The sequence below is a fragment of the Quercus lobata genome, chromosome 2 (assembly GCF_001633185.2).
Source record: "Quercus lobata isolate SW786 chromosome 2, ValleyOak3.0 Primary Assembly, whole genome shotgun sequence".
Taxonomy (NCBI): domain Eukaryota; kingdom Viridiplantae; phylum Streptophyta; class Magnoliopsida; order Fagales; family Fagaceae; genus Quercus; species Quercus lobata.
The window spans coordinates 46,150,312-46,177,708 of NC_044905.1; the positions used below are offsets into that span (position 1 = coordinate 46,150,312).

General features: G+C 37.5%; 2 protein-coding genes across 2 annotated transcripts; both read right to left on the reverse strand.

Moving 5' to 3' along the window:
* Positions 1 to 300: 300 nt before the first annotated feature.
* Positions 301 to 2,958, reverse strand: LOC115975703 (cyclin-dependent kinase F-1). The gene is made up of 2 exons (XM_031096600.1): positions 2,397 to 2,958; positions 301 to 1,409 (listed from the first exon to the last, which is right to left on the reverse strand). Exons 1-2 carry the CDS (start codon positions 2,877 to 2,879, stop codon positions 480 to 482), a joined length of 1,413 nt encoding a protein of 470 aa, XP_030952460.1. The 5' UTR covers positions 2,880 to 2,958; the 3' UTR covers positions 301 to 479.
* An 8,295-nt stretch (positions 2,959 to 11,253) lies between these two features.
* Positions 11,254 to 11,859, reverse strand: LOC115965269. Its single transcript, XM_031084441.1, has one exon. The coding sequence runs from the start codon at positions 11,857 to 11,859 to the stop codon at positions 11,254 to 11,256; it is 606 nt and encodes a 201-aa protein (XP_030940301.1).
* Between the last annotated feature and the right edge of the window lie 15,538 nt (positions 11,860 to 27,397).

The window sequence follows — 27,397 nt, forward strand, 5'->3', positions numbered from 1 at the left end:
CTTTAGTGGCATTGACAATATCTTTATAGTGGTGGTGCCGGAGGTTGTTGGTGGTGGTGGTGGTGCTAAAACCACACTATTCACAAATTAACAAGAAAGATAGAGAGTTCTAGATTTTATGGGTTTTTATTTTTATTTTTATGGAGTGATGGTAGTTGGTGAGTACTACTTCCATATAAACATTAGGTTGGTCCAACATATTTCAAGATAACTTTCAATACTAAATTAAATTATGAACTTACAATATATTTATTTTATAATTCAATTGTTGGGTGGAAAGATTTGATCTCTAGATGTCTCTATTGAAAACATTAAGAAGTTGCAATTAAGCTACAAGGCTCTAGGGATGAACTCTCAATATCCTCTCTTTCTTTTTTTCCTTTTTTGAGAAGAAAGGTAAGATGAACTTTCCAATATCTAATCACACAAAATTGCAACGAATAATTTAACAAATCAGAGTGCCTTAATGCCCTTTAAGCTCAAGGGAACCGTATGGAAAACCCAGTATCAGTCCTGGTATAATTCACAAAGTCCTCAAAATCGGAATCTGAACCCATTCCATCATGGCCAGACCACCCTCTAAGAGAATTCTCATCTTGCCCACTTCTGGTCAAAGGAACCCATAACTCAGACATTGGAACCGGAGAAGGCTCTTCACTGAAATACTTGTCATGGAGCAGTTCCATTGCTGTAGCTCTGCTAGCTGGGTCATAACAGACAAGTTTTTTTACCAAAGAGATTTCATCAGGGGTGCAGTTGGGCAGGCAGGCTTCTAAACCAATTGGATTTTCTACCTTATTAAATGAAATTGTTCTATAATCAGGAAGTTTAGAACAACCTGGCCAGACTTCCTCAGTTAAGTTTCCCAAAACACTAAAAATCCTGCTGAGTTGATCAATATCTGCAGTTCCAGGAAAAATGGGCTCCAGAGTAAAAAGCTCAGCAAATATGCAACCCAATGACCACAGATCAATCTCTAAACCATAGTCAGTGGATCCAAAGAGTAGTTCAGGGGCTCTGAACCAACGAGTTCCAACACAGGATGTAAGACAACCTTGTCCATCATCTCTACCACCCTCAGCCTCGTATGAATATGAATTCTTGAAAGGATCATCCTCTATGTCACTTGTTGTGCATGTTGCAAGACAAGATGTATCTCCATCATGAACATTTGTTTCCTCATCAGTTTCATCTATATTTTTAGCCTTGAACTCATCTAACTGTCTAAAATATTCTTCTTTACTTATAGTGTCCTGGTCTTGAATTTCATAAGCTTCTTGGCATAAATTGTCTGTTTCAGGAAAAACTTCAGGAGGCTGAAAGGCATTTTCCTGATTTACAGCGTTTTGTTCATATGGTTGTAGGTTGTTGTAGGAAGCAACATATCCAGGCTCCAGGAGTATCCTTGCCTAAAATCAGAGTCAAATAAAAACATTTCACAAACCACCTTGACAAAATAACAGGAATAGCAATTTCATTCAAAAGATTTATATGCTTGAAGAGAGTGCCTATCAAATCCAAATGTGAAAATGTGTCACGTTGGAACTTAAGAATGGTCAAATCCTCAAACTAGCAGCTGATAGATAAGGAGCATACTCAACATTTCAGCTGACTACTATGGATGACCTCCCCCCACCCCCTCTCAAGCTATACTCTATCTCCCTATGTGTATATTATCTCTTAAAAATTAGAAATGATTCCTATTTGTGTGTGTGTGTGTGTATATATACTTTCTGAAGAATTCTGGTGTATATTTACCTAAATTACCTTGTCTTATGATTTGCTATTTTGTCCACAACATGATACATGAATAACATTTACAAATGCAGTTTGGGAGTTTAATTTGCAAGATTACAAGCAACACATCCTAATTTCTAACAATCAATGACTACTACATCAACGGAAATCCTTTTCACCCATTGGTTGTACAAAAAGAAATTCCATTTACCATATAATGCAGAAAGTCACAAACCCTTCCTTAAAATGCAAACTAGCAATGTGCTAAGCTTTCCTAGGCTTCCTTCCCACATCATACCAATACAACGAGAACAACCAAGCCTTGTCTTAAAATGTTGGGCTCAGCTATTCCCACATCATACCAATCAAATCCAAAAAGAGAAAACCAATCTCAGAGTACCACACACTCTAAAGCATTCCCTATCATTAAAGTAAACACTAAACATAAACGAATTGCTTGTAAATGTAATCAAGCTGCAAAATCAACACCACCCCAAACCCATCAAGCAAATCTTCTTTTCATCAATTCGTGACAAAATTAACAGGCCAAAATCCGGTAGCTTTAAATCAAAAGAAACCAGCCTCATTGCCTAAAAAGTAAACTTACTTTAAATTAAACAAAAACCCATCAATGTTAAAAGAAAAAGAGTGAAAAAGACCTGGCCAAAATCGGCGAGCTTGAGCAGGCCATCATCGGAGACGAGAAGATTAGTGGGTTTCAAATCCCGATGCACGATCATATTCCTGTGACAGGCGTCAAGGCCACAGAGAATCTGGAGCATCCATCTCTTGAGCTGGGCGACTCCAATCGAACGGCCCTCCTTCTTGGCCTCATTGATCACAGATGCCAGGTCAGTCCTCAGGTACTCCAAGACAAGCACAGCGTCCTCGTCTTCCCGCCAAAAGAACTCGTGGAGAACGACGACGTTTGGGGAGTTGAGGATCTGTAAGGCCTCTATTTCTCTGAACGCCGACTGGTAATCGTGAACCTCTTTCAGCGCCACCACCACGTTGTCCGACAGCCGACGCGCCTTGTACACGTCCGAGTACGCTCCCGACCCCACGCGCTCCTGTATTTCGTACTTCGCTATTATCTCGCCTCGACTGTGGATGCTCCAGCTCTTCGCTGCTTCGGGCTCCATTCTTTTTCTTTTTGTTTACGCTTAGACTCAAAAGTCAGAGCTAAGCCTAAGCTAATAAGGAAGGGGTTTTCGTTTTGGTAATTAATCATGGACTCTCTCTTTACTCCTAATATATTAGTCTCCAAAATCCAAAAAGGATGGGTTTTATTTTTTATTTTTTATTTTATTTTATTTTTATAATTTATATATATATATATATATTTACAAACATTATAGAATTGGTTCGTACAAAAAGAATTTAGTCCTTTTTTTTTCTTCTTCTTTTTTTTTGGGTTAAAAGAGCTAATATATTAGATTAAACAAAAATAAAAATAAGTCTATTTTACAAACATTAGCTACCTTATTAAGGAATAGAAAATTTTCCACCATAGAAAGTGGGTTGCCAAAAAGAAAAAAAGAAGACTCTAAGTTAGATTTAATTAAAATACTGCTGTATAGATTCTCAAAAAAAAAAAAAAAAAAAAAAAAAAATACTGGTGTATATAATAATGCATTGAGAAAGTTCAAAATTATATATTGATATCGCTTAGAATCAATAGGTTGAACGCTCTGGCTTTGGTGGGCTACGGAACTATGGAAGGCCTACAAAAGTAAACACGCTATCAAAAGGGGACCGGAGAAGACCAGCCAAACACTCTCCGATGGCAAAGTTAGTCTCTCACAGGAATGGAAGTCCAACTTTTTTGGGAGTCAAGTCTCAGAATGTTCTTACCTTAATTCAGTTCAGATCGGTCCTTTATATAGAGACCCTGGGGACGGTTATTTGTCCAATAACTTCCCCAAGATTTGTGGAAGCCAATGAGTTCGGAGATAACTTCCTCAACGGCTATTAAAGTTGTAACCGCTAACGGAAGTTAACTCATTTGAGGAATTCATGGCGATAGCTACAGGTTTAGTAATTGTTCTAAAGAGTCGAAAGTTTCCTAAGTGTTACGTGTTCGTTCGTCCATTGTATGACGATTTGGTCGTCCCTGGATATCTGATAATCGTCCATGGACGACCTTTATGGACGAGTTTATTGTCCATGGGAGACTTCATTGTTCAAGAGCGATGTTATCGTCCATGAACATCTTTTATTCTTCTTGGGTGATTCTTGACCTTGCTTGCTCTATTGGCTCTGGACGATCCTTATGGACGAACTGGAGTTGGACTAATTTTTCACTATCCCATCAGTTGCCCCTTTGTTCAAAGGGTCGTCCAGGATATTGTCGTGATTTAACGTGCGTTTATGTGATTTTAACAAAATTTTACTTTTTTGTGAGCCACGTGTTGCGAAGCTGTTGGTTGGCCAGTCGTGTTAATCTCGTTTCCCAAAAGAACCACCACGTGTCAATTTTTGAGTGGCGCGCGTCGTTTCACTGACCCTGTTTTTGGGGCCTATAAATAGTGCATTCTCTTTCATGCCCCTCACTTTCCTGTCATTTTCCTTTCTGCCATCTCGTCCAAGAGCCTCGTCTAGCTCTCCTCCTAGTTCAATCAGGTATTTCCTCTTTCTTTTTAGGCTTTCATCTTAAATCTTTCTACATTTCAACCATGTCTTCGTCTAGTAGTTTAGAAAAGGAGAAAGACGAGTACCAGGATGATTCTTCTGGGAGTGAGGGTAGTGATGAGAGTAGTGTAGGTAGCTCGTCCTGTAGCGATTCCTTAGACGAGCATTATTCGTCTAGGGTTCTTGGCATTCCCTTGGAGGAATTTCAGGAACTACAACGTAGGATGACTTCTGGATCTGGGGCTAGCTCATCCAGACAGCCACCTAGCCCTCCTCAAGACAAGGAAGAGGACAAGGAGGATGTCATTTATAGTTGTGCCCCAGACGAAGCATCCACCTTAGACGCTGCTAAGTTAAAAACTCTTGTAGATAGATACCAAATTCCTACAGAGCTTAACCTTTGTCTACCCAAGGCTGGAGAATGGTGTTGTTCTCCTTCCTCTGGTTTAGGGGTATACACTTCCTACCTTTTAACTGGCCTTAGGTTTCCTCTAAATTCCTTTTGCAGAGACCTCTTCCAAAGGTTGGGTATTGGACCTAACCAGCTCAACCCCAATGGCTGGAGGACGATAGTCGACATGCAAGTGCTATGGCGTAAGGCACTGGATGGGAACTGTTCCAATTACGGTGGACGAGTTCCTTTACTGTTATAAGTCCTCGGAGATAAAGAAATCTGCTGGTTTTTACCAGTTCTCATCCAGGGGCTCTTATTACAGTTTAATAAAGGGCCATAGCTCGCCTGACTGGCTCTGGAAAAAAGAATTTTTTATTATTTCTGGAAATTGGGCTAGAGAACCAGCTGATGTGGATAATCCCCCCTTCCCACTTTTTACCAGCCCTCTAGGTCGTCTTCGTCCTGAGGGTGTGTTTCCTTTCCATTTTATTTTGTTTTTCCTTACATGTTTTCTATCTTTCAATCGTCTAACTCTTTCTCTTGGTGATGCAGCTGTTGTTCGTCCACATTTGGACAAATTTTACTTGGATCGGATAGACGAGGTTCGTACCTTCCCTAGGAGAACTTTTCACGATTTGGTTACTCTCAGTCGTCTAGCAGCTTGGGGGCTTGGCCCAGTACCTACTGTTGAAAATCTCAGTCACGAAGAGAGTACCCGTCGAAGTAAGTATCGTCCACTTTATTTCATTTATTTCCTTTTTCTTTTCTTCTCTTAAAATTTGATTTTCCTCGTCGCAGGGATAACTACAATGAGGGAAATCAAAGAAAAAACAATAACTAGTGGGGACGAGGATGTTACTGCACCCCCAACTGCACCACCAGTCGTCTAAGTGACTTCTGTCCAAGCAGGGAAGAGAAAGTCTAAGTCGATATCCAGTGCTGTGGACCTGGACGACCTTTAAAGTCGTCGAGGCCCTAAGAAGCAAAAGCCTGGTAAGACTTCTCTTCCCAAGGTTCCCAAGTTTACACCTCCGACGGTGAACCTGGACGACCCTCCGGTGGATGTGGAGCCTGTCCAAATAGTCCATCTCGTTCAGATTTATCCTCCTCCCCCTTTAGTCAAAGTTTCTCGCAAGCCTAATTCATCAGAGCCATCTGATTGTCCTTCCAACCTGGTTCTGGACGAGGGCTATGCATGGAGGACGTTCAAAGGAATCGTCACTGAGCATGAAGTCAATGAATGCTACAACATGTCAGTCAAAGAATTTAAACGTTGTGGCATCCATGACCTTTTTAAGGTAAGTCTTTCCCTTGTCCTTGCATATAATTTTTTTTTTTTTAATAAGATTTCTAACTCCCCTTCGTCCATATGCAGGCTATGTCAAAATTTTATACAGCAACCTACCAGGCTAAGGAGCTCGCTATAAAGGCTAAGACGGCTAAGGAAAAAGCTAAGGAGATGAACAATGAAATTCTGCTAAAAAAGGGGGAGATCCTTAGGTTGACTGAAGATTTTAATTGTCTACAAGGATGTGAGACGAAGCTGAAGAACAAGGTGGAAGAGCTTAAAGCTGATAACATAGAAAAAGATACTCGTATCGTCTATCTTGAAGGACAAGTCTCTGAGTTTGTCTCGTCCTTAGAGAAAGCACGTGAAGAAGCCATAACAACATTCAAGAAGTCTGACGAGTACAAGAATCGTCTAGACAGCCACTATGAAGCTCGCTATGAGGACTTTTGTGCTGATGCTAAGGAAGCATATCCTGACTTGGACTTCGATTCTTTCAAGCTTCCCCTTGCTAATGAAAGTTCCTTGTTGTAGACCAGTTCTGAGGACGTCAACATAATGGACGATGCTAACACTGAAGTGACCCAAGACGACCCCAGAACTAGCTTGCCCAAGTGATTACATTTTCCTTAGAAAATTTTATTTTACTTTTATTTGGAAGTGCCCGTTGTGTTGGGCTTTGTTCTTATTCCTTTTATTCAAGTTTATCCCAGTACAATTATCTCGTCTAAGGTTATGGACGAGTCTTATATACAATCAGTTATACTTTCATAACTTTCAAGGGTTTTTTGGACGTGGGTCGTCCACCCTTCTTTAAATTCCATGAACAAATGAATATTTTCTATTTTCACCTTCCATTGTGTTTGAATACATACATTTCCAGCTTTATATAAGAAATTTATTTTCATTATTTTTATCATTTTTATGGCTATGTGGTTCGTCCACTCAAGAAATCAGTTTGCCTCATCTTGAGTATAGGGGTGAATTTCTTATTACATCACCGAAATAGAGCAAATTGAATCCTTTAACTATCAAGTACAGTTCGTCTATGAATGACGTTCTTCTTGGCTAGCTTTTATTCGTTATTCAAATTTAGGGACGATCATATTTCCGTCCTTGATAAAACTGTTCCCAGCGATTTCTCGTCCATGCATTGGATTGTTACGCTGGTTAGATTCGTTTATGGGCTTGTGCTTTTGCACAATCTTTGTTCGTCCATGTTTTGGACGATCATTTCTCAGGTTTCATCTCGTCTTAAGCTTTAGACGGATATACCTTGTTTTGTTTTTCTTTTAAGGTAAGCTTATGGACGATACATCCTTGTGTCCAAGGATTTCATTCGTCCATGCTTGTTTGCTTCTTTGTGGATTATTCTGAATGAATATACAAAAATAAAGGATTCCCATACAATATACTTGAAAATACATCATATATATATATATATATATATATATCTGAAAATCCAAACTTATGCAAACAGTCGTCCATGGGCATGGCACATGCTCGAGAGCTAGTGCCTTAAGGAATTAAAAATACACACCAACTCATCCATGAATAGCACAAAAGTGAAAACGCTAATGTACTTTCTAGGGGATTATTGGAATACTTAAAACACATAGTAGTAGTAAACAAACAAATATGAGAATACTTCCACTCATCCAGGTATCTTGTCAATGGCTATTTTCATCCAGAGTCAGCCTTTATTGATGGTATTTCCTTAGGTGCTCAACATTCCAAGGGTGTTCTAGCCTTCATCCATCAAAAGCTTCCAAATAGTAGGATCCTTGCCTCTTGGAGTTGATAACCCTATAAGGTCCTTTCCAATTTGGCCCCAGTTTCCCATAGGCCAGGTTTCTTGTTGCCAAGGTAACCCTCTTTAGGATGAGATCCCCAATGTTGAAGCGCCTGGGCTTCACTATGGCATCATATTGTCTTGCCATAAGATTTTTGCACCTTGCTGTTCTCTGTTCTGCATCCATCCTGACCTCGTCCATAAGGTCAAGGTTAAGACGGTGCTGTTCTTCGTTGTCTCTAGCCTAATACTTCCTCACCCTGTGGCTGGCCATATGTACTTCTGCCGGTATACCTGCCTCACTTCCATAGGCTAATTTAGAAGGAGTTTCCCCTGTGGGAGTTCTCACTGTCGTTCTGTAAGCCCACAAAACAACCGGTAACTCATCCGGCCATACTCCCTTTGCCCCTTCAAGCCTAGTCTTGATGATCTTCAACAAGGATCGGTTGCTACTTCTGCCTGGCCATTGGCCTATGGGTGGGAGGGTGAGGAGTAATGGTTCCTGATTCCAAGCTGTTCACAAAATTCCCTGAAAGGTGTGTTGTCAAACTGTCGTCCATTGACCGACACTAGTACCCTAGGTACCTCGAATTTGCATACAACGTTCTTCCAGACGAAGTTCTTGACATTTTGTTGTGTAATTTTTGCCAAGAGTTTGGCTTCCACCCATTTTGTGAAGTAATTTATTCCTACCACCAAAAACTTCATTTGCCGAGTTCCAGTTCGAAAGGGCCCCAAAATATCCAGTCCCCATTGCGCGAAAGGCCAAGGGGCCATCATTGGAGTAAGATACTCTGCTGGCTATCTAGGAATGTTACTGAAGCGCTGACATTGATCACATACCTTAACATATGCCTTAGCATCAGCTTGGATGGTTGGCCAATAGAATCTGCTTCGGATGACTTTATGGACGAGTGATCTGGCTCCTGAATGGTTATCACATGCTCCTTCATGAACCTCCCTCAATATGTAATTTGCCTCGTCCGGAGCCAAACACCTTAGGAGAGGCTGGGAAAAACATGTTTTGTATAACACTTCGTCCATAAGTATGTACCTGGCTGATTTGACCCTGAACTTCCTGGCTTCGTCCTTCTCTTTTGGAAGCCTTCCGTCCTTCAAGTATGACACTATTGGAGTCATCCAATTTTCATCACCCTTTATCTGCAGCATCTCTGGAAGGTCTATACTCGGTATGTATTGTATTGCATCCAACTCATCCATTGCTTCATTCGCGGAGGCTTTCTTTGCCAGAGTATTTGCTTCCATATTCTTTTCCCTTGGGATTTGAATGAAATCAGCTTCTTTGAATTTCTTCACAAGGTGTACTACCTTCTTTAAATATCTCTTCATTCTGTCTTCCTTGGCTTCACATGTCCCATTTACTTGGCCTATGACCAACTGAGAGTCTCCCAAGACAAGTATTGAGTCTGCTTCTATAGATTTAGCCAACTCCAACCCCTTTAAAAGGGATTCATACTCCACTTCATTATTTGTGGTTTGGTATTGCAAACGAACCTTGTACTTTAATTTGTCTCCTTCTGGTGACTGCAAAACAACTCCTATACCTCCAGCATGCAGTGTAGATGATCCATCTACATGGATGACCCATTTTTTATTGCACTCTCTTTCACCTAAATCCTCGTAACTTGAAGTGAACTCTGCAATGAAATCTGCTAGGGCTTGGGCTTTTATTGCATTTCTTGGTTGGTACCGAATGTCAAATTCAATAAGTTCCACCGCCCATTGAATCAGCCGTCCTGCAGCTTCCAATTTGTTCATTGCCTTCTTGAGCGGATGGTCCGTCATGACATTGATGACATGAACTTGGAAGTAATGTCTTAACTTTCTAGAAGCTATTATTAGTGCAAAAGCCAACTTCTCTATCAGTGGGTACCTTCCTTCTGCTCCTCTGAGTGCTCGACTAGTGTAGTACACGAGTTTTTGCACTTTTCCTTCCTCCCTGATTAGAGCTGAACTTACGACATGTGGAGACACCGCTAAGTACAGATACAGTTCCTCTCCTTGCACGGACGGACTTAATAATGGAGCTGTAATGAGATAGTCCTTCAGATCTTGGAAGGCCTTTTAACATTTGTCTATCCATTCAAATGCCTTCCTGAGGACTTTGAAGAAGGGTAAACATTTGTCTGTGGCTTTCGAAACAAACCTGTTCAAAGCAGCAACTCGCCCAGTGAGGGATTAGACTTCCTTGATATTCTTCGGTGGTTCCATGTCCAATATGGCTTGGATCTTGTCTGGATTCGCTTCAATTCCTCTTTACGAAACCATGAACCCCATAAACTTTCCTGACGATACTCTGAATGCACACTTACTTGGGTTCAATTTCATCTTATATCACCTAAGTGTTTCAAACATTTCTTGTAGATCGTCCAAATGGCTTCCCTCGTCTATGCTCTTCACAAGCATGTCGTCAACATAGACCTCCACATTCCGCCCTATCTGTGGACGGAACATGTGATTAACCAACCTTTGATAAGTTGCCCCTGTGTTTTTTAGACCAAAGGGCATCACTTTATAGCAAAACAAACCTTGACTGGTAATGAAGGAGGTCTTTTCCTGATCAACTTCGTCCATCTTTATCTGATTATATCTTGAGAAGGCATCCATGAAGCTCAACAACTGATGGCTAGCTATAGAGTCCACCAATTGATCAATGTGTGGCAAATGATAACTATCCTTAAGGCAAGCCTTGTTCAAATCAGTGAAATCTACGCACATTCTCCACTTGCCATTTGCTTTCTTCACCATCACCACATTGGCTAACCAATCCGGGTAATAGACTTCCTTAATAAACTGTGTTGTGGTCAGTTTTTGAACCTCTTCCTTGATTGCCTTATCCCGCTTAGGAGCGAACATCCTCTTCTTTTGATGAACAGGCTTAGAAAAGGGGTACACATTCAATCGATGAGTGATTACACCTGGATTGATTCTCGGCATGTCGTCATGACTCCATGCAAAAACATCAATACTCTTTCTTAGGAATTGGATGAGGTATTTTCTTGCCTTCTTCTTCATACCTGTTCCAATTTTGGTGAATTTCTCGGGATCATCTTCTTACAAAAGATCGTTTTCCAACACTTCCGTGGGCTCTGCAATAACCCTTCTTTACTCAATACTCATTGTCTGCACCTGCTTGTCCAAAGCCATCATGGCTAAATATCATTCTCTAGCTGCCAATTGATCTCTTTATGCTTGTCCTATCCCATACTCCGTAGGGAATTTGACTGATAGATGGTAGGTAGATGTTATCGCCTTCCAACTGTTCAGAGTTGGTCTTCCAATAATGGCATTATATGAGGAAGAACAATCCACCATGAGGAAATTGACTTCCCTAGTTATCTGCTGTAGGTATGATCCCACCACTACAGGTAATGTAATGGTGCCTACGGGTTACACCTTCATTCCTCCAAACCCTATCAATGGTGAGCACACTGGACAAAGTTGATCCTGCCCTAGCCTCATCTGTTGGAAGGCAGGGTAGTACAATATATCTGCTGAGCTTCCATTGTCAACTAACATTCTCCTGGTTGTATAATTTGCAATAAGCAGAGTAATGAAAATTGCATCGTCATGTGGGTGATGGATCCTTTCAGCATCTTCATCGGTGAATGAAATAGCCGGTTCGTCCATTGATCTCGTCCTTGGTGATCGTCCAAAGAGTTGGACGTTTTGCACCATTTTGAGATATGTCTTCTTTGACTTGGAAGATTGTCCCATTGAGGTTCCTCCTATGATAATCCTTATCTCTCCTAGTGGGGGTCGGGACGATTCCTCCATTTTTCTCTTCAACTTCTCATCTTTATGATCCCTTCCAACGAAGTGCCTCAGCTTTCCTTGTCTAATAAGATTCTCGATTTGCTGCTTCAGGTCATAACATTCATCCGTGTCATGCCCATGGTCCCTATGGAAGTGACAATATTTATTCTTATTGCGCTTATTGGGATTTCCTTTCATCTTCTCTGGCCATTTTAGAGAAGGGTCATCTTTGATTTGCATGAGCACCTGATCAAGTGGAGCGTTTAGGGGCGTGTAGTTCTAACTTCTTCCCAAGGGACCCGTCTTCCTATTATCTCGTTCCTTCTTATCTTCCGTTCATCCCTTCTTTGGATGAGGGCCTTGTTCTAAGTGGCGTGCTGGGTGCGCTTCCATCCTTTTAGCTCTCTTCCACTTCTTAGCTGTGATCGCATCTTCTGCATTCATAAAGTTCTGAGCCGAATGGACGAGCTCAGCCATGGATTGAGGCTCCTTCTCATATAGCTTGTGGATAAATAGATCAGAATTAATCCCATTATGGAAGGCCGCCAATAGAAGCTTGTCGTCTACCTCGTCCACACTCAGGGCTTCTCTGTTGAAGCGAGTTATGAATGACTGCAAGCTCTCATTCTCCCCTTACTCTATGGTCAACAAGCTGGACGAGGAACGCTTGTGTCTCTGCCCCCCAATGAAATTGTTAACAAACAACTTGCTCAACTCTTCGAAAAAACTTACAAAATTTGGGGGTATTTTGCTGAACTAGACTCGTGCCGGACCTTTAAGGGTGGTAGGGAAGGCTCAACACATGATTTCATCAGGGATCCCTTGAAGGTGCATCGTTGTCTTGAAAGTAGCATTGTGATCAAATGGGTCACGCGTTCCATCATACGAATCCAGAGAAGGCAGCTTGAACTTTGATGATAGAGGGTGACCGTTGATGGAAACCGTAAAGGGGGAATTAGTTCTATAGACCACATCTTCTATAGGATTCGTCTTCCTCATGTTCTCTTTCATTTCCTCCATGACTTTCTTCATTTTGTCCATCTCTTCTTTCAAGTGTGGTACCGTTTGTGAAGTTGTGCCTCTAAACTGACTTCCAATTTCAGTATTTTCTCTATCACTATGACCCTGTGTTTGTCCTCTTCCTTCACGTTCCTCACGTGTCTGCCTTATCTGATTAATCTCCATTCTTAACTCTTGGTTTTGGCGAGTCAACTCCGCCATTGTAGCCGCCATAGATTGCACATGTTGGACAGACGATGTTTGCATGACTGGTGCAGATTGGCTATCGTGTTGGGGATCGCTTGAAGTGCCTCTGCTTCCTTGATGGCCTAGGCTAGTAGCCCTCGATCTGGTCCTGACCATCCAACCTTTTGTCACGAAAAAGAAAACTGCAAAACAATCTCTCTCCCCACAGATGGCGCCAACTGATATCGCTTAGAATCAGTTGGTTGAACGCTCTGGCTTTGGTGGGTTACTGAATTGTGGAAGGCCTACAAAAGTAAACACGCTATCAAAAGGGGACCGGAGAAGATCGGCCAAACACCCTCCGATGGCAAAGTTAGTCTCTCACAGGAATGGAATTCCAACTTTTTCGGGAGTCAAGTCTCAGAATTTTCTTACCTTCATTCGGTTCAGACCGGTTCTTTATATGGAGACCCTAGGGATGGTTATTTGTCCAATAACTTCCCCAAGATTTATGGAAGCCAATGAGTCCAGAGATAACTTCCTCAACGGCTACTAAAGTTGTAACCGCTAACGGAAGTTAACTCATTCGAGGAATTCATGGCGATAGCTATAGGTTTAGTAACCGTTCCAAAGAGTCGAAAGTTTCCTAAGTGTTGCGTGTTCGTTCGTCCATTGTATGATGATTTGGTCGTCCCTGGACATCTGATAATCGTCCATGGACGACCTTTATGGACAAGTTTTTCGTCCATGGGAGACTTCATTGTTCAAGAGCGATGTTATCGTCCATGAACATCTTTTTTTCTGCTTGGGTGATTCTTGACCTTGCTTGCTCTATTGGCTCTGGACGATCCTTATGGACGAACTAGAGTTGGACTAATTTTTCACTATCCCATCATATACATATACATATACATATATATATATATATACACACTTATATATAAAGAAGTTTTCTATTTAATTAAAGTTGGATTAGATACTTTTTCTTTCTAAAAAAAAAAAAAAAAAGAAGTTGGATTAGATAAATTAAAATATAGTTCAATCAGATTTTTATAATGTTGGTTTACTTTATCTAATAAGACACAAGTCCTAGTCAGTTTAATTTAAAATTGGTTTATGCCTTTGACACTCAACAAAATGGATAGAAGTGTGACGAGGTCTCTAACATCAAAAATTAATTTCCATACATGAAATAATGATTTTAATGCTATTTTGGTATTCATTTATTAGTGTTTGGTCTCATTACACTCTTGTCCATTTTGGTGAATTGCAAACACATAAACCTCAAATTGTGATGAATGAAAATTTTTGCCTTAATTAAAAAAAAAAAAAAAGATTTTAAGCATGTTCATAACACATTCAATTAATTAATATTATCTTTGTTAAAGCATTTTAATATTATATAATTAAAATTGATTTATATTACAATATACATATAAAGATGTGGGAGTTAATATGGAAGATAAGGAGTTAGTGATTTGTGGTAATTAATGAGCTAATATATATTGATTCAGATATTGAGCTAGATATGTGCACAAGGAGGAGGTGAAGCCCTTTCGCTTTAAGGGAGCCCACTTTAAGAGGTGGAAAGGAAAGGTCTTCTTTTACTTGAGTCTTCTCAAAGTTGCCTAGATCCTCACTGATAAGAATCTTTCAAAGGTTTCTACTGATGAGATGAGTGATGAAGAATTTTGTCTCCATCAAGAAAAAAATAGATAAATATACAAAAGATGAATTCAATTGTTGCTCTTATATTTTGAATTGTCTTGTTGATCATTTCTATGATTATTATGATACAACTTATAATTTTGCTAAGAAAATTTGGAAAGTTTTACAAAGCAAGTATGATACCGAGGAGGCTAGTGCAAAGAAGTATGCTGCTAGTAGATTTTTCTGTTACCAAATGGTGGATGGAAAATCGGTGGTAGATCAAGCACAAGACTTCCAGATGATCGTGACAAAATTGAGATCCAAAGGCATAAAGATTGGAGATAATTTGGTGATAGTTGGCATAATTGATAAACTACCACAATCTTGGAAGGAGTTCCAAAAGATTTTGCGGCTCAAACAAAAGGAGAGATCCTTAGAGACTTTGATTACATGCATCCGTGTGGAGGAGGAGGCTAGAGGACAAGATGAACTCATGACACCAGAGAGCAATGGTAATTCCATCACAAAGGTAAACCTTATTTTAGCCAATAATAATATGCCCAAAAATCATTTTCCTAGAAATGGTCAATTGAAGCCTAAAAAGAGAGTTTTCAAAAATAATAATAGACCTCAAGGAAGAGGTAACTTGAATAAAAATTACAATAAGAACCAATGACCCCTTCATAAGATCAATTTAATAAAATTTGTTTTGTCTGTGGTAAGAGTGGGCATATTGCTCAATTTTGCAAATTTCAGAAACGTGAATTTGTTCCGCAGGCTAATGTAATCGAAGAGCCTTTAGTGGCTATGATTACAGACATCAATATAGTGCAATATGTTGAAGGGTGGTGGGCAGATTCTGGTGCTAATAAACATGTCTGCTATGACAAAGATTGGTTCAGTTGTACACTCCCATTGAAGAAGAAAAAACAATTATGCTTGGTGACTTTAGGAAAACCAAGGTTCTTGGGAGTAGTGAGGTTGTGTGAGAGACCGCACCCCCGGTCCTTTTTATGATGTTGGGCCAAACCCACATGAATGGGTGGAGTTGTGTTATTGCCTCTTAAAATAGAAGTTCAACTAGTTATATTTTTCCCTTTAGATTAAGGGTTTTACAATGGAGTCGCCACTTATTTAATTATTGGAATAAATAAGAAAACCAAAATTGAAAAATTTTTCATTTTATTAATTTGTAATTGAATTTACATTGATCATAGGAAAATTACATGACTTTGGTCCTAGATACAATCTAAGATAAAGTACATGGCCTTGTTTCCTAGTTACAATCTAAAAATCGAAAATTACATGGATAAGCATTTGATCTGCTAACCCTTGATCTAAGCTCGGAGGCTATGTTATAAGGTGGGAAGGTGTTAGGCACCCACCTTACCCGGTGAAACCGGACTTCTAGACTATGATGGCCAACATTCATATCACATTATCCAATATGTTATCAATCAATTTGCATGTTGAATTTAATGTGTGTGCATGTAATAAACCCTAATTCAATTTATTAAGCATGACATTTGGATTAAAAAATAAACTCTAGTGAATATGTGTGGATGGTGATATTCTAGATTCAAGAATTTAAAAGAATTATTAAACAAACATCTTTTTCATGTTTTTTTTATGTGGATTTAAGATTGAAACTAGTGTTATGCATGAACATGTGATGAACAACGAAAAACATATTAAGAACACATAAGAACATTTAAGAACATTCAAATATATTCAAGAGAATTTAAATAGTTACTATCATGCTTTAATCCTAAATTTTCATCATGACAACACAAAAAAAAAAAAAAAAAAAAAAAAAAGTTAGGGAAAGGGATTATACCTTCATGCAAGATCCATATGGTAGAGGAGGAGACTTTTGGTAGAGGTCCTAAGGGTGGAGGAAAAGAAGAGTTAGGAGAGGAAGAGTGAGTCTCACTCAATATCTTGAGTCTCAGGAAGACCAAGATATGACAAGACTACTCAATTTCCTAGAACTCAAGAGAGGAGAAGAGAGGGAGGTTTTTGTATCTCCTAGAATGAAGGAGAGGGGGGGTTTATATAGTAGTAGTGGAGGAAATATGAATGGAAGGCCATTTAATGAGGGTTGACAAAGAATCATGAACCTAGACCTCATTTTAGCCTTTGGATAAATCCGGTGCATTAAATGTGGAGATTGATGAGAGTGAGGAGCAAGCAAAGTTCGGTTTTCCCATAGCTGTTGTAACAACCTATAGAGTCAACTTCAAAAAATCATATCTGACTCAATTCTAATAGGAATTATCTCATTCTTATACTCAAATTGAAACCCCGGATGTCTAGTTTCTGGGAAAATTAACCTCATTCACAGATTCAAAATATTCTGAGAGATATCGATAAAATGGTGAGCAAAAGTCATTTGTTAGAAAATGGTTTCAGTACAATTAACATTAATAGGTCTCAAATTAGCTCTCAATTAACATTAAATGGCTTTAATCACTCCCATTTTAGACTTAATTGGTTCCAAATTTACTCTAATTAAAAGATAATTGCACAAATTATGCATTAAATAATTAATGTTTAACTATCTAGTTAATTAGGTGTGTGCAACTCTACCATAAAATGTAGTCCTAACCAATCAAATTATGACACATCATTGATTTCAAATTGATTATACTTATAACCATTTGAAATCAATTGTTTATAATCACATATAGTCGGACTCAATTTATGATGGTGCATCTCAGCCAGTAAAATTTGATTTGATGATAACTTTCAATCTGGTGGTCCGATTAGGGCTTATAACCAGTCGATTTGATCGTTACAACATCAAGATCATTTTGGTGAAATGAGATTAAGGATCTAATGACCAGAATCAAGATGCATATTTTTAAGGCAAAATTATCCTTTTACCCTCCAGGTGAGGTTAAATGCAGGTTGCAAAATGGGGTGTCAACAGGTTGATTTGAAATTCACTTTTGGACGTGTGCTAATATTGAAAGATGTACTTTACATGACCATGAAGAAGAATTTGATGTCAATTTTTTTGCTTAACAAGGCTGGCTTCAAGTAGACTATGGAATCTAATAATTATGTAATCACTAAAAAAAGATTATTTGTGAGCAAGGGTTATGCTTGTGATGGAATATTTGAGTTAAATGTTGAGAATAATAAAGCATATATCAGTTCAATTTATATTCTTTCTTCTATTAACTTTTTGACATGCTTGTTTGTGTCATATAAATAGTAGATACATCATGAGTAGTTTAGGATTAATTCCATGACTGTCAAAAGATTTTGAAAATGGGAAACTTGTAGTCAAGCTAAGATTACAAAAAGGCCTCATAAAAGTGTTGTAAGAACTACCAAATTGCTTGACTTAATTCACTCTAATTTATGTGAATTTAAGGGAATTTTAACTCGTGGAGGAAATAGATATATTGTCACTTTTATTGATGATTTCTCAAAATATAAATTGTTTATTTGTTGAAAAATAAAAATATACTTTTGAAAAATTTCAAGATTTCTTAAAAGAAGTTGAAAATCAATTCTGTAGAAAAATAAAAAGAATAAGAAGTGATAGAGGTCGTGAGTATGAATCAAGTGCATTTAACTCATTTGTTCAGTCTTTGGGAATTATCCATGAAACTATTGCACCATATTCACCTGCTTCTAATGGTGTGGCTGAAAGAAAAAATAGAATTCTAAATGAGTTAACAAATACTATGTTAATTGAATCTGATGCACCTTTACATTTTTAGGGTGAAACTATTTTAACTGCATGTTATGTTTTGAATAAGGTGCCACATAAAAAATCACATACCACACCTTTTGAGATGTGGAAAGAACATAAGCCAAATTTGGGATATTTGAGAGTATGGGGTTGTCTTGCTTATGTAAGGCTTACTGACCCTAAAATACCTAAATTAGGTATAAGAGCTTTTACCTATACTTTTCTTGGTTATGTGATTAATAGTATAGCCTATAATTTTTTTTTTTTTTAATCTTGAAAAAAAAAAAAGTTTTGAATCTGGTGATGCAATTTTTCATGAAGAAAAATTTCCTTTCAAATTGAAAAATAGTGGGGTTGAAGAAAATATTTTGTCACAATCTAGTTCTTCTACCTCTCATTTACAAAATCAAGAAAATTTTGAAATGGAACCTAGAAGAAGTAAAAGAGCTAGAGTTGAAAAGGATTTTGGTCCTGATTATTATGTTTTCAACATTGAGGAAAATTCCCAAAATTGAAAAGAAGCTTTAACATCATCTGATGCTATATTTTGGAAAGATACTGTAAATGATGAGATGGAATCTCTAATTTCTAATAGAACTTGGAAATTAGTATATCTTCTACTGAGTTGTAAGACCATAGGTAGTAAATGGGTGTGGACGCAAGGGGGTCGAAATGGAGTTGCCACTTAGTTTTTGCAATGGTCTAGGAACCATATATATAGCATCCTTCGAGGAAGGGCCTTTTGATCTTACTACCAGAGATATGGGTTTGGAGTTAAGGTATGGTCTTGCGAAGGTGTTAGGCACCCAAAACCACCCAACCTTAAGGTTGGCTTCCCATCATTATGTTGTATGTCTTAACCTTATTAAAGGCACACTCAATGCTTGTATCTAACTCACACACACACACACACACTAAACATACATCTAGCAATCAACATGGCATCAAACATCCCTAACCATACATCTATTATGCTTGCAAACAAAGCCCTACCATTCATCCAATCATGGCATCACATATCAAAAGTCCTAACATTCATCTAGCATGGCATCAAAGAATTCATCACATCACATACCCTAATCATACATCTAAGCATGCTTCATTACAAAATCAATCATATCATATCACATTTATCCAAGGCAGAAACATGTGAGCATTAAAGATCAAAAGTAGAAACAAAGCCAAACAAAACATGTTATCATCCAAGGCATCAAGATCACAATTATCAAACCCAACCATGCATGTTCATTTGAATGCATGAATTACCTTTACTTACCTTGCAAAAACTCAGCACTTATGGCATTATACATGAGCATATGAATGCATGATCATGGCATTGAAACAATAAAACACCAAGTAAACCCTAATTCTAACATGTTAGACAAACCAAGTAAATAAACATGTGAAACATAGACATTGAAAGCATAAAAGCATGGGGAAAGAAGCTAAATAAACAAACACGTGAAAATAGAAGAAAAACAAACAAAATAAAAATTAGGGATTCTGGCCAGTGGCTTGCGCGTGCAAGAACAAGCTTGCATGCGCATAATCAAGCCTGCATGCATAAACAAGATTATGCATATGCAAATCTAGCCTAGCAAACCCTAAAAAAAAAAAAAAAAAAAAAAAAAAAAAAAAAAAAAAAAGGCAAAACCTAAAAACAAGAATTCTAACAACCTAACACGCATTTTAACATACAAAAACGTAAACCTAGACTAAACAAACATGTTAGAACATATTATAACAAGACAAGAGAATTAAAGGGCATAAAAAAAAAAGAAAAGGAAAAAGAAAAGTTTAGACTAATACCTCAAGCAAAAAGCTCTTCAAACTTGATTTTAACCGTTCCCCTCAATCAAATCTATTCACAAACCAATAAGAAAATGATTAGTAAATATTAAACTCAAAGATCAAGGCCAGAAAAGGCCCTAATCAAAAGAAAATTTATTTGAGGATGTTTTGTGAAAAAACTCCCTCTTTGATTCACTATTTCTAGTGAATCTTAGTGTTTTTCCGTGGGATTTTTGTGTGTTTTTGAAAATATACCATGTAAGGCTTTTTATAGTGTGAAAAAGGGGTTTGGAATGATCCCCAGACGACGTGGGATTCGTTCCAAACCTCAATATTAATGCAAAAAACTTGTCTTGTATAGTTTATGGAAATCGCTATGCATGCGCAAGATCGGGCCTGCGTATGCATGCAGAAAGTTGCGTGTGTAGGCTGATTCATGTGTGTGCATAGTGAGGGTTTCCTTTGGTCTTATTTTTCAAAAATTGATTTATTTGCTCATTAAAAGTAATATTTTTTTATTTTAACACTTCTCAAGTCAATTTAACTTTTGATTGGGCCCTAAACCAACATTGGATCCTAGAATTCAGCATCATTGGGGAATGGGGCCCCGAGTTGTAAGGGGTACAAAATGTAGTCTACAATGGGTCCTTAGAAAAAATTTAAAACTAGATGGATCAATAGATAACTTTAAAGCTAGACTTGTTGCATAGATAACAAAAAGCTGATCTTGATTTCTTTGATACTTTTTCTCCAGTAACAAGAATTACATCTATTAGATTGTTAATTGCTATTGCTGTAATTTTTTATTTGAAAATTTATCAAATGGATGTAAAAACTGCTTTTCTAAATGGGGATCTAAAGGAAGAGATTTATATGGATCAACCCAAAGGTTTTGTAGATCCTGGACAGGAAAGCAAGGTATGTAAGCTAACTAAATTCTTATATGGCTTAAAACAAGCACCTAAATGCATGAAAAGTTTGATTCCTACATGGTTGAGAATGATTATAAATCAAATGAATGTGATAAATATATTTATTCTAAATCATAGAATAATTTACATGTTATTATTAGCCTCTATGTGGATGATATGTTGATTTTTGGCTCAAATATGCATCTTACAAATGAGACGAAAAATATGTTTAAAAACCATTTTGATATGAAAGATATAGGTGAGGCTAATTTTATTTTGGGCACGAAAATTACAAAAATATGTGATGAAATATTTCTTGATCAATCGCATTATGTTGAGAAAATTTTGAGAAAATATAATTTTCATGATCACAAAAGTGTAGCTACTCCTTTTGATTCTAGTGTTCATTTATTTCCTATGAATAATGATGATGAGATTTTAATCAAAAGGATTATGCTAGCATCATTGGTAGTTTGCATTATGCTACTGATTGTACTAGACTTGATCCACTACAACAAAATGTACTTTCAGTGACGAAAAAATTCGTCACTAAAAGTCCAATTTTTCATCACTAAGAACCTTTAGCGACGAAATCTATTAATTAGCGACAAAATTCGTTTCGTCGCTGTAGCCCCATCGCAAGTCCTGGCGACGAAAAATTTCGTCACTAAAAGTCCGATTTGTTTAAAAAAGAAAAAAACTTTTAGTGACGAAAACGTTTCGTCGCTAAATGTTTTCCTCGCTAAAAACAGTATTTAGTGACGAAAACATTTCGTCACTAAAACCATTTCAGTTTATTAAATCATATTTAGTGACAAACATTTTTGTCACTAAAACTATTTTCGGGTACATATAGTGACGAAAAAATTCGTCACTAAAACTATTCTTAAGAAAATCCAAGCACATAGAGCGACAAAAATTTTCATCACTAAAACCATTTCTTACAAAATTCTGCTACATTTAGTGACGAAATATTTTGTCATTAAAACAATTTTTTGTTGCTATATTTGTGACGAAAAAATTTTGTCGTTAAAACTTATTTTCTCTTTTTATTATTTTCATGGCTTTGATATTAACCTGTAACCTGTCATTACATTATTAAAACCTCACATTTGATTAACACATTTATTTCAACAACACATTTATAAAAAATCGATCCATACATTCCACAAGTTAAAATTAAAACAAGTATCCAATTCAAACTCCTTCCATACAATAATTGTTTGCAACACATACAATAACTTAAGATGTTTTATAACAATACAAAAAATGTAGCATAATATAATTAGAACCAACGGAAGATGTCCTCATATGTCTTCAAATAATGCCAAAAGTAAATCACCTAAAGCCACCAATAAGAAATCTGCACAAATATAAAAACACGATTACATTAAAATCGTAAAGTAAAAACATTAAATATGTTATAAGAAACATTTCTAACAATGCATTAAGAGTAGTCACACCAATAAATTAAAATCACAACTCCTAATGTATAAGTTGTAGAAAGCAAATATAAATTTTCAAGTGTAATATAATACAATTAGTTTCAAATGATGCATAAAAAATGAAGTATTTTAACTTGAAGATAAAGTATTAACCAATAAGTGATTTAACTTGAAGATGAACCACCCCCATAGGTAAAAGCGTCATCATAACCCTTACTCCTCAAAAAATTAAGAATATTCTTTTGGATCTCTTCTTGCTGAGCTTGTGCCTCTTACTCCCTAGCTCACTCCTCTTCGTCCCTAGCTCTTGCCTCTTTGAGCTCAATTATCTCATTTTCTAATCAATGATTATACTCCACCGAGGAACTAGATGAGGCAGTGGTTACTAGAGAAGAGGAAGGTCTCATGCCAAATCCTTTTACAATACTGGATTTCTTCTTAAAAACCAAGTTTGAGATCTCCTCTTGTGTAAGGGGAATTGCATTAGGATCTTGACAATGATCCTCTTGCACTTTGAGAATAGTTTCCTACCATTTGAAAGAGAAAATAACAAGCAATCACAACATTAATACTACATATGTTATAGCTTTACAAACATGATAAGGATGGAATGATACACATACATATGTCGCTTCATCCTCAGGGTGTATCCATCTATTTGTATTTGGATTGAAATGAACATCTTTGTAGATTTTTGCCAATTCAGGAACTTGACCGCCATTATTATTTGTCTGATTAATTAACATTCGAGTGTTAGATAGTTATAGTTAATTAATCACAACATGTAATATACTAAGGTTTAAGAAAATGAAAAAACACGCACCTCCTTATCAACCCTAACAGCAAGTGCCTTTGTCCCGCATCTATGTTTGCTTGAAGTTTTGCTCCTATTTTCAAAGTTCTTTCTTGATTTTTCCTAATAAAGAACATTCAAGATATTTATTAGATAATGAATAAAACAATATACATTTACTTCATCTAAGTATTAATCTAATCATTTGACAACATAATATAGTAAATATTGGATAATAATAATATACGCATAAATAATTTACCAGCTATTCTTTATTGGTCCATTTCCCTTCAATGAGTCCAGTCCACTGCTCAAGTGTGGCATTCTTTGGCGGGTGGATTTTTGCATAGTCAGCACCATGAGATTGTAAGAGCTTTTTATAATTCTGATACAACTTGTTAGAGCCGCTACTTAATAATCTTCCACATTTTGTATTTATTGCTTTCATTACCAAGTTGGAATCTCCTTGTAGCTCAAATTGATCCTGTAAAATGAAGTGTATATGTATTATAAAAGTATTATTATATGAATTTAATATGCTTTATTATATGAATTTAATATGCTTAGTGACAACAAAGATGAATTAGATGTTATCAATGTAAATTTACTGCTATATTTTGAAGCACCACATCTCTAGTAGTAGTATCAACACTTTTCCAATTTTTATTTTAAATTACTTCAAACTTTTGGTAATAAAATTTTAAATTTGCTAAAACCTAAGTAATAGAGTCTTTAGTTTAAGTAAACTATCTCGACAATTGATAAATCACTTGATATATTGGTAATAATTTCTAATCTAAAGAAAGCTAATTTAAAAAAGAAAAAAAAAAAAAAAAAGAACTAAGGTAAAGTGTTTTAATAAGGACAAGATTTTTCTCCAAACTAATTTGGAGAGAAACCATTCAAACCCCTCCTATATCCTTTTATTGGATGTGAATTTTAAAAATCTAACTGTTGAATTGCATGTTATATAAATAATAAGAGTGACATCACCCAAGCTTAGATAGTAAGAAGTTCGGGGCTCTTATAATTTTCCAAGATCCACATGACCAGACCTTTAAAATTTGAAAAGTTTTCTCTTGAGTGAAATCCCTATAATTCCACATCTCCCCATACTTCATCCAACCCAGTACAACTCCAAAGAGCATAGAGTGGATCCTTCATATTAGCTATACAACGATCACAGATTGGGTCTGTGATGATGGTTCTTTGGACTAAATTTCTTTTTGTAGGAAGGGAGTTTTTGCAAGCCATCCAAATCTAGTTTTTATACTTATTTGGAACATATGCTTGTCAAAAATTGGTGGTGCCTCCACAACGTTGTCTGCTTCCTTTTCTTTTAAAAATCGATAACCTGACTTGTAGTTGTATTGTCCATTTGCAAAGAGCGGCCAAAACAACTTATCCTGAGTTCAGAAGTTTGGTTACGTGTGGGGAAGGTGTTAGGCACCCCACAACACCTATCCAAGGATAGTCCTTTGTTTTGATAAAACCTTAATTTTCAGAGATTGGCAATAAAAAAAATGATTTTGGCATTGGCTTTTGGGGCTTTGCATGCATGGGGGCTTTGAGGTTTGGCTTTTGGATGGGTTTGATCCCAATCTATGCTTTCCTAAGGCATTCAAGCAAAGTACCAGATTTCCATTGCGAAAATTCGGCGACATGTCACCTTACTTTCACGGCGAAAATTAGGCATCACTTTGCCTTAGGTGACACGGACTGTGATAGTCACACTGAAAGGGGGTGAGCAGGTATATATATACATACATCATGCACAATGCAAGCACACAAAGTAGGAAAGTAAATGCCTACATCCCTAGAGCATAGCCCAAAATATAGGTGCAGGAAAGTAAACCGGGGTTGCCATACTCTAGAGATGAGGACAAATGGTACACAACATGATATACCTAATACAACCCATCTAAGAGAGAAAGGAGGGAGGAAGGAAGGTGGTTTAAAAGAGTACATAACCAAATGGGAGAGGCTAGACCCCTAAAACTACTAAACAGTGCCACTTGGCTTACATCTACATGCTTGTGTCTTTGCCCTTTTTGCTTGCGCCTAGGAGACTGTGCCCTTACTCCATGCATTCTTGCAACATGTGTATACATGCAAAGGCAAAGACAAGAAGCTAGCATGCAAAGAGCATATGAAAGAGGCATAAAGCAGATAAGCATGATAGACATGGCAAGCAAAGAAACAGGAAAGCAAGCAAACAAGCAAGAAGGCAAAGAAGCAAGAAAGCAAATAAAAGGTGGTGTTCGCGAGGGACAAATGTAGGTTTGGATCAAATGCCATAGCTCCATTGTTTTGAACCGTGGATGACACACCAGCAAACAAGACTCATGCATGGACACGTATGTAAGCATGTAAAGATGCACAAAAAGCCAATGGGTGGCACAAAGAAGCATGGTAAGCATAGCATTGCACGGAGCGAAAAGGGGAAAGGTATGCACAAAGCAACCGCCATCATGGTGATGCATCCCAAGTGTTTACATCCAAACAAGGCCTCATGGGTGTTGAATGTAACTACACAACCACAACCTGCCAAGGGCGTCAAGCATGGCAAAGCCTAGAACTAGAAAGGCTAACATAAGCATAAAACATAGAAGCAAGCAAGCATAGACATGCAAATAGGGATGATCCAAAAACTTTTGATGTGGGCCTTGGTGTCGGACGATGATAGAGACCACAGGGTCTAGATCGGGTTCAAACCAATAGGCCAAAACACAAGAAAATACAATAAAAGGAACAAAATGGCTACAATAGCACATGGCATGGCAAACATAGCCTAGGTCTAAGCACACAAACATGGCATGGAGTACACAAGCACATGGAAGATAGCATAAAGCATATAGAGAACATAGATCCAAACACATAGACATGTGAGAACACAGATCTAGACATATAGGCATAGAAACGTACACATAAACATGTAGAAACTTAGCACATAAACATGGAAGAACATGAATCCAAGCATATAAGCATGTGAAGACAAGGATCTAACCATATAGCATGGAAATAAACACGTAAAACACATAGATCCAAGCAAGGCATAGCCAACAACACCATACAAGCATGTGAGCATGTAACCCTAACGTCAACCTAGAATTGAAAGAGGCATAAAACATAGGAAAACATGGCATAAAACCATAAGCATGTAGATCTAAACATACAAGCATGTAAAGATGTAGATCTAAGCATGAAACATGGCATAAAGCATTAAAAGCAAAGAGATTTAAGCTAGAAACACAAAGAAAGCAAGAAACATGCTAAAGAAAAAGATAAATCATGTTATTAAGGCATAAAAGCAAAATAAATGCTAGAAAAAGATTTTGAAGGTTAAGGGTGTGGATGGTAGCTAAAAAGCTACATCCAAACCTTTTAGCTACCATCCACACCCCTAAACCCCAAATTCGAAGTGTAGAACCAAGGAAAAGAAGATTGGGTATGAGAACAATTCCTTGTGTTTTTTTTGGTGAAGAGAGAAGAATCAAGAAGCTTTGATGTGTTTTTTTTGGATTTTTATTGTGTTTGGAAGAGGGAAAAAAGTGTGGAAAAATACCAAGCAAAGAGCAAAAGTTCAGAAAAAAGTCCTCCTCCCAGGTCTAAGGGGTGCCTGGGGCTATTTATAACCTTAGCACGAACTTCGAGGCGACGACCCTTGTAGGGCCGCCAGCCTCCAACTTCCTCTGATCAGGTTGATATTGACACCCTTGGAAAGGTTTTGACTTCCTGTTTTTGAAAAGATATGGAACTTGAAAATCCAACTGTTGAATCAAAAGTTATGGCTCTCGGAAGTTAGCGATGCATCAATCAGTGCGTCATCCCAGTTTTCGTGATATCCTGGCTGTTCTAACTTCGATTTTGACCCATGAATAGTCATTGGAATGAGAATTTGATAATTTTCACAATGGCTTTGGTTTCAACCCGTTCTAACAGCCGGATCAAAATTAGGGTTTTTGGGCCCACCCAAGATTGACTTCAGGTCAAACTTGTTAAAAATATTCAAGAAGCTCGGGTTTGATGTAAAACCATGAAAAATGTTGTTTTGTAAGGTTTTTGACCTCGTTTGACCTTCGGTTAAACCCAAGGTTGACTAGGGGCATTTTGGTCCTTTTGGCTTAAAAAAGGCACTTCGGGTTCTCAGGTGCCCGAATGGGTTGCGCCACGTCATTCTGGATGTTCTCATGGCCCCATGTGAAGAAAATAATATTTTTTGATTTTTCAGGGTCTGGCATGCAAATCAAGGGCAAACAAAATACGGTATCAATAGCTGCCACTTCTTTATCTGACA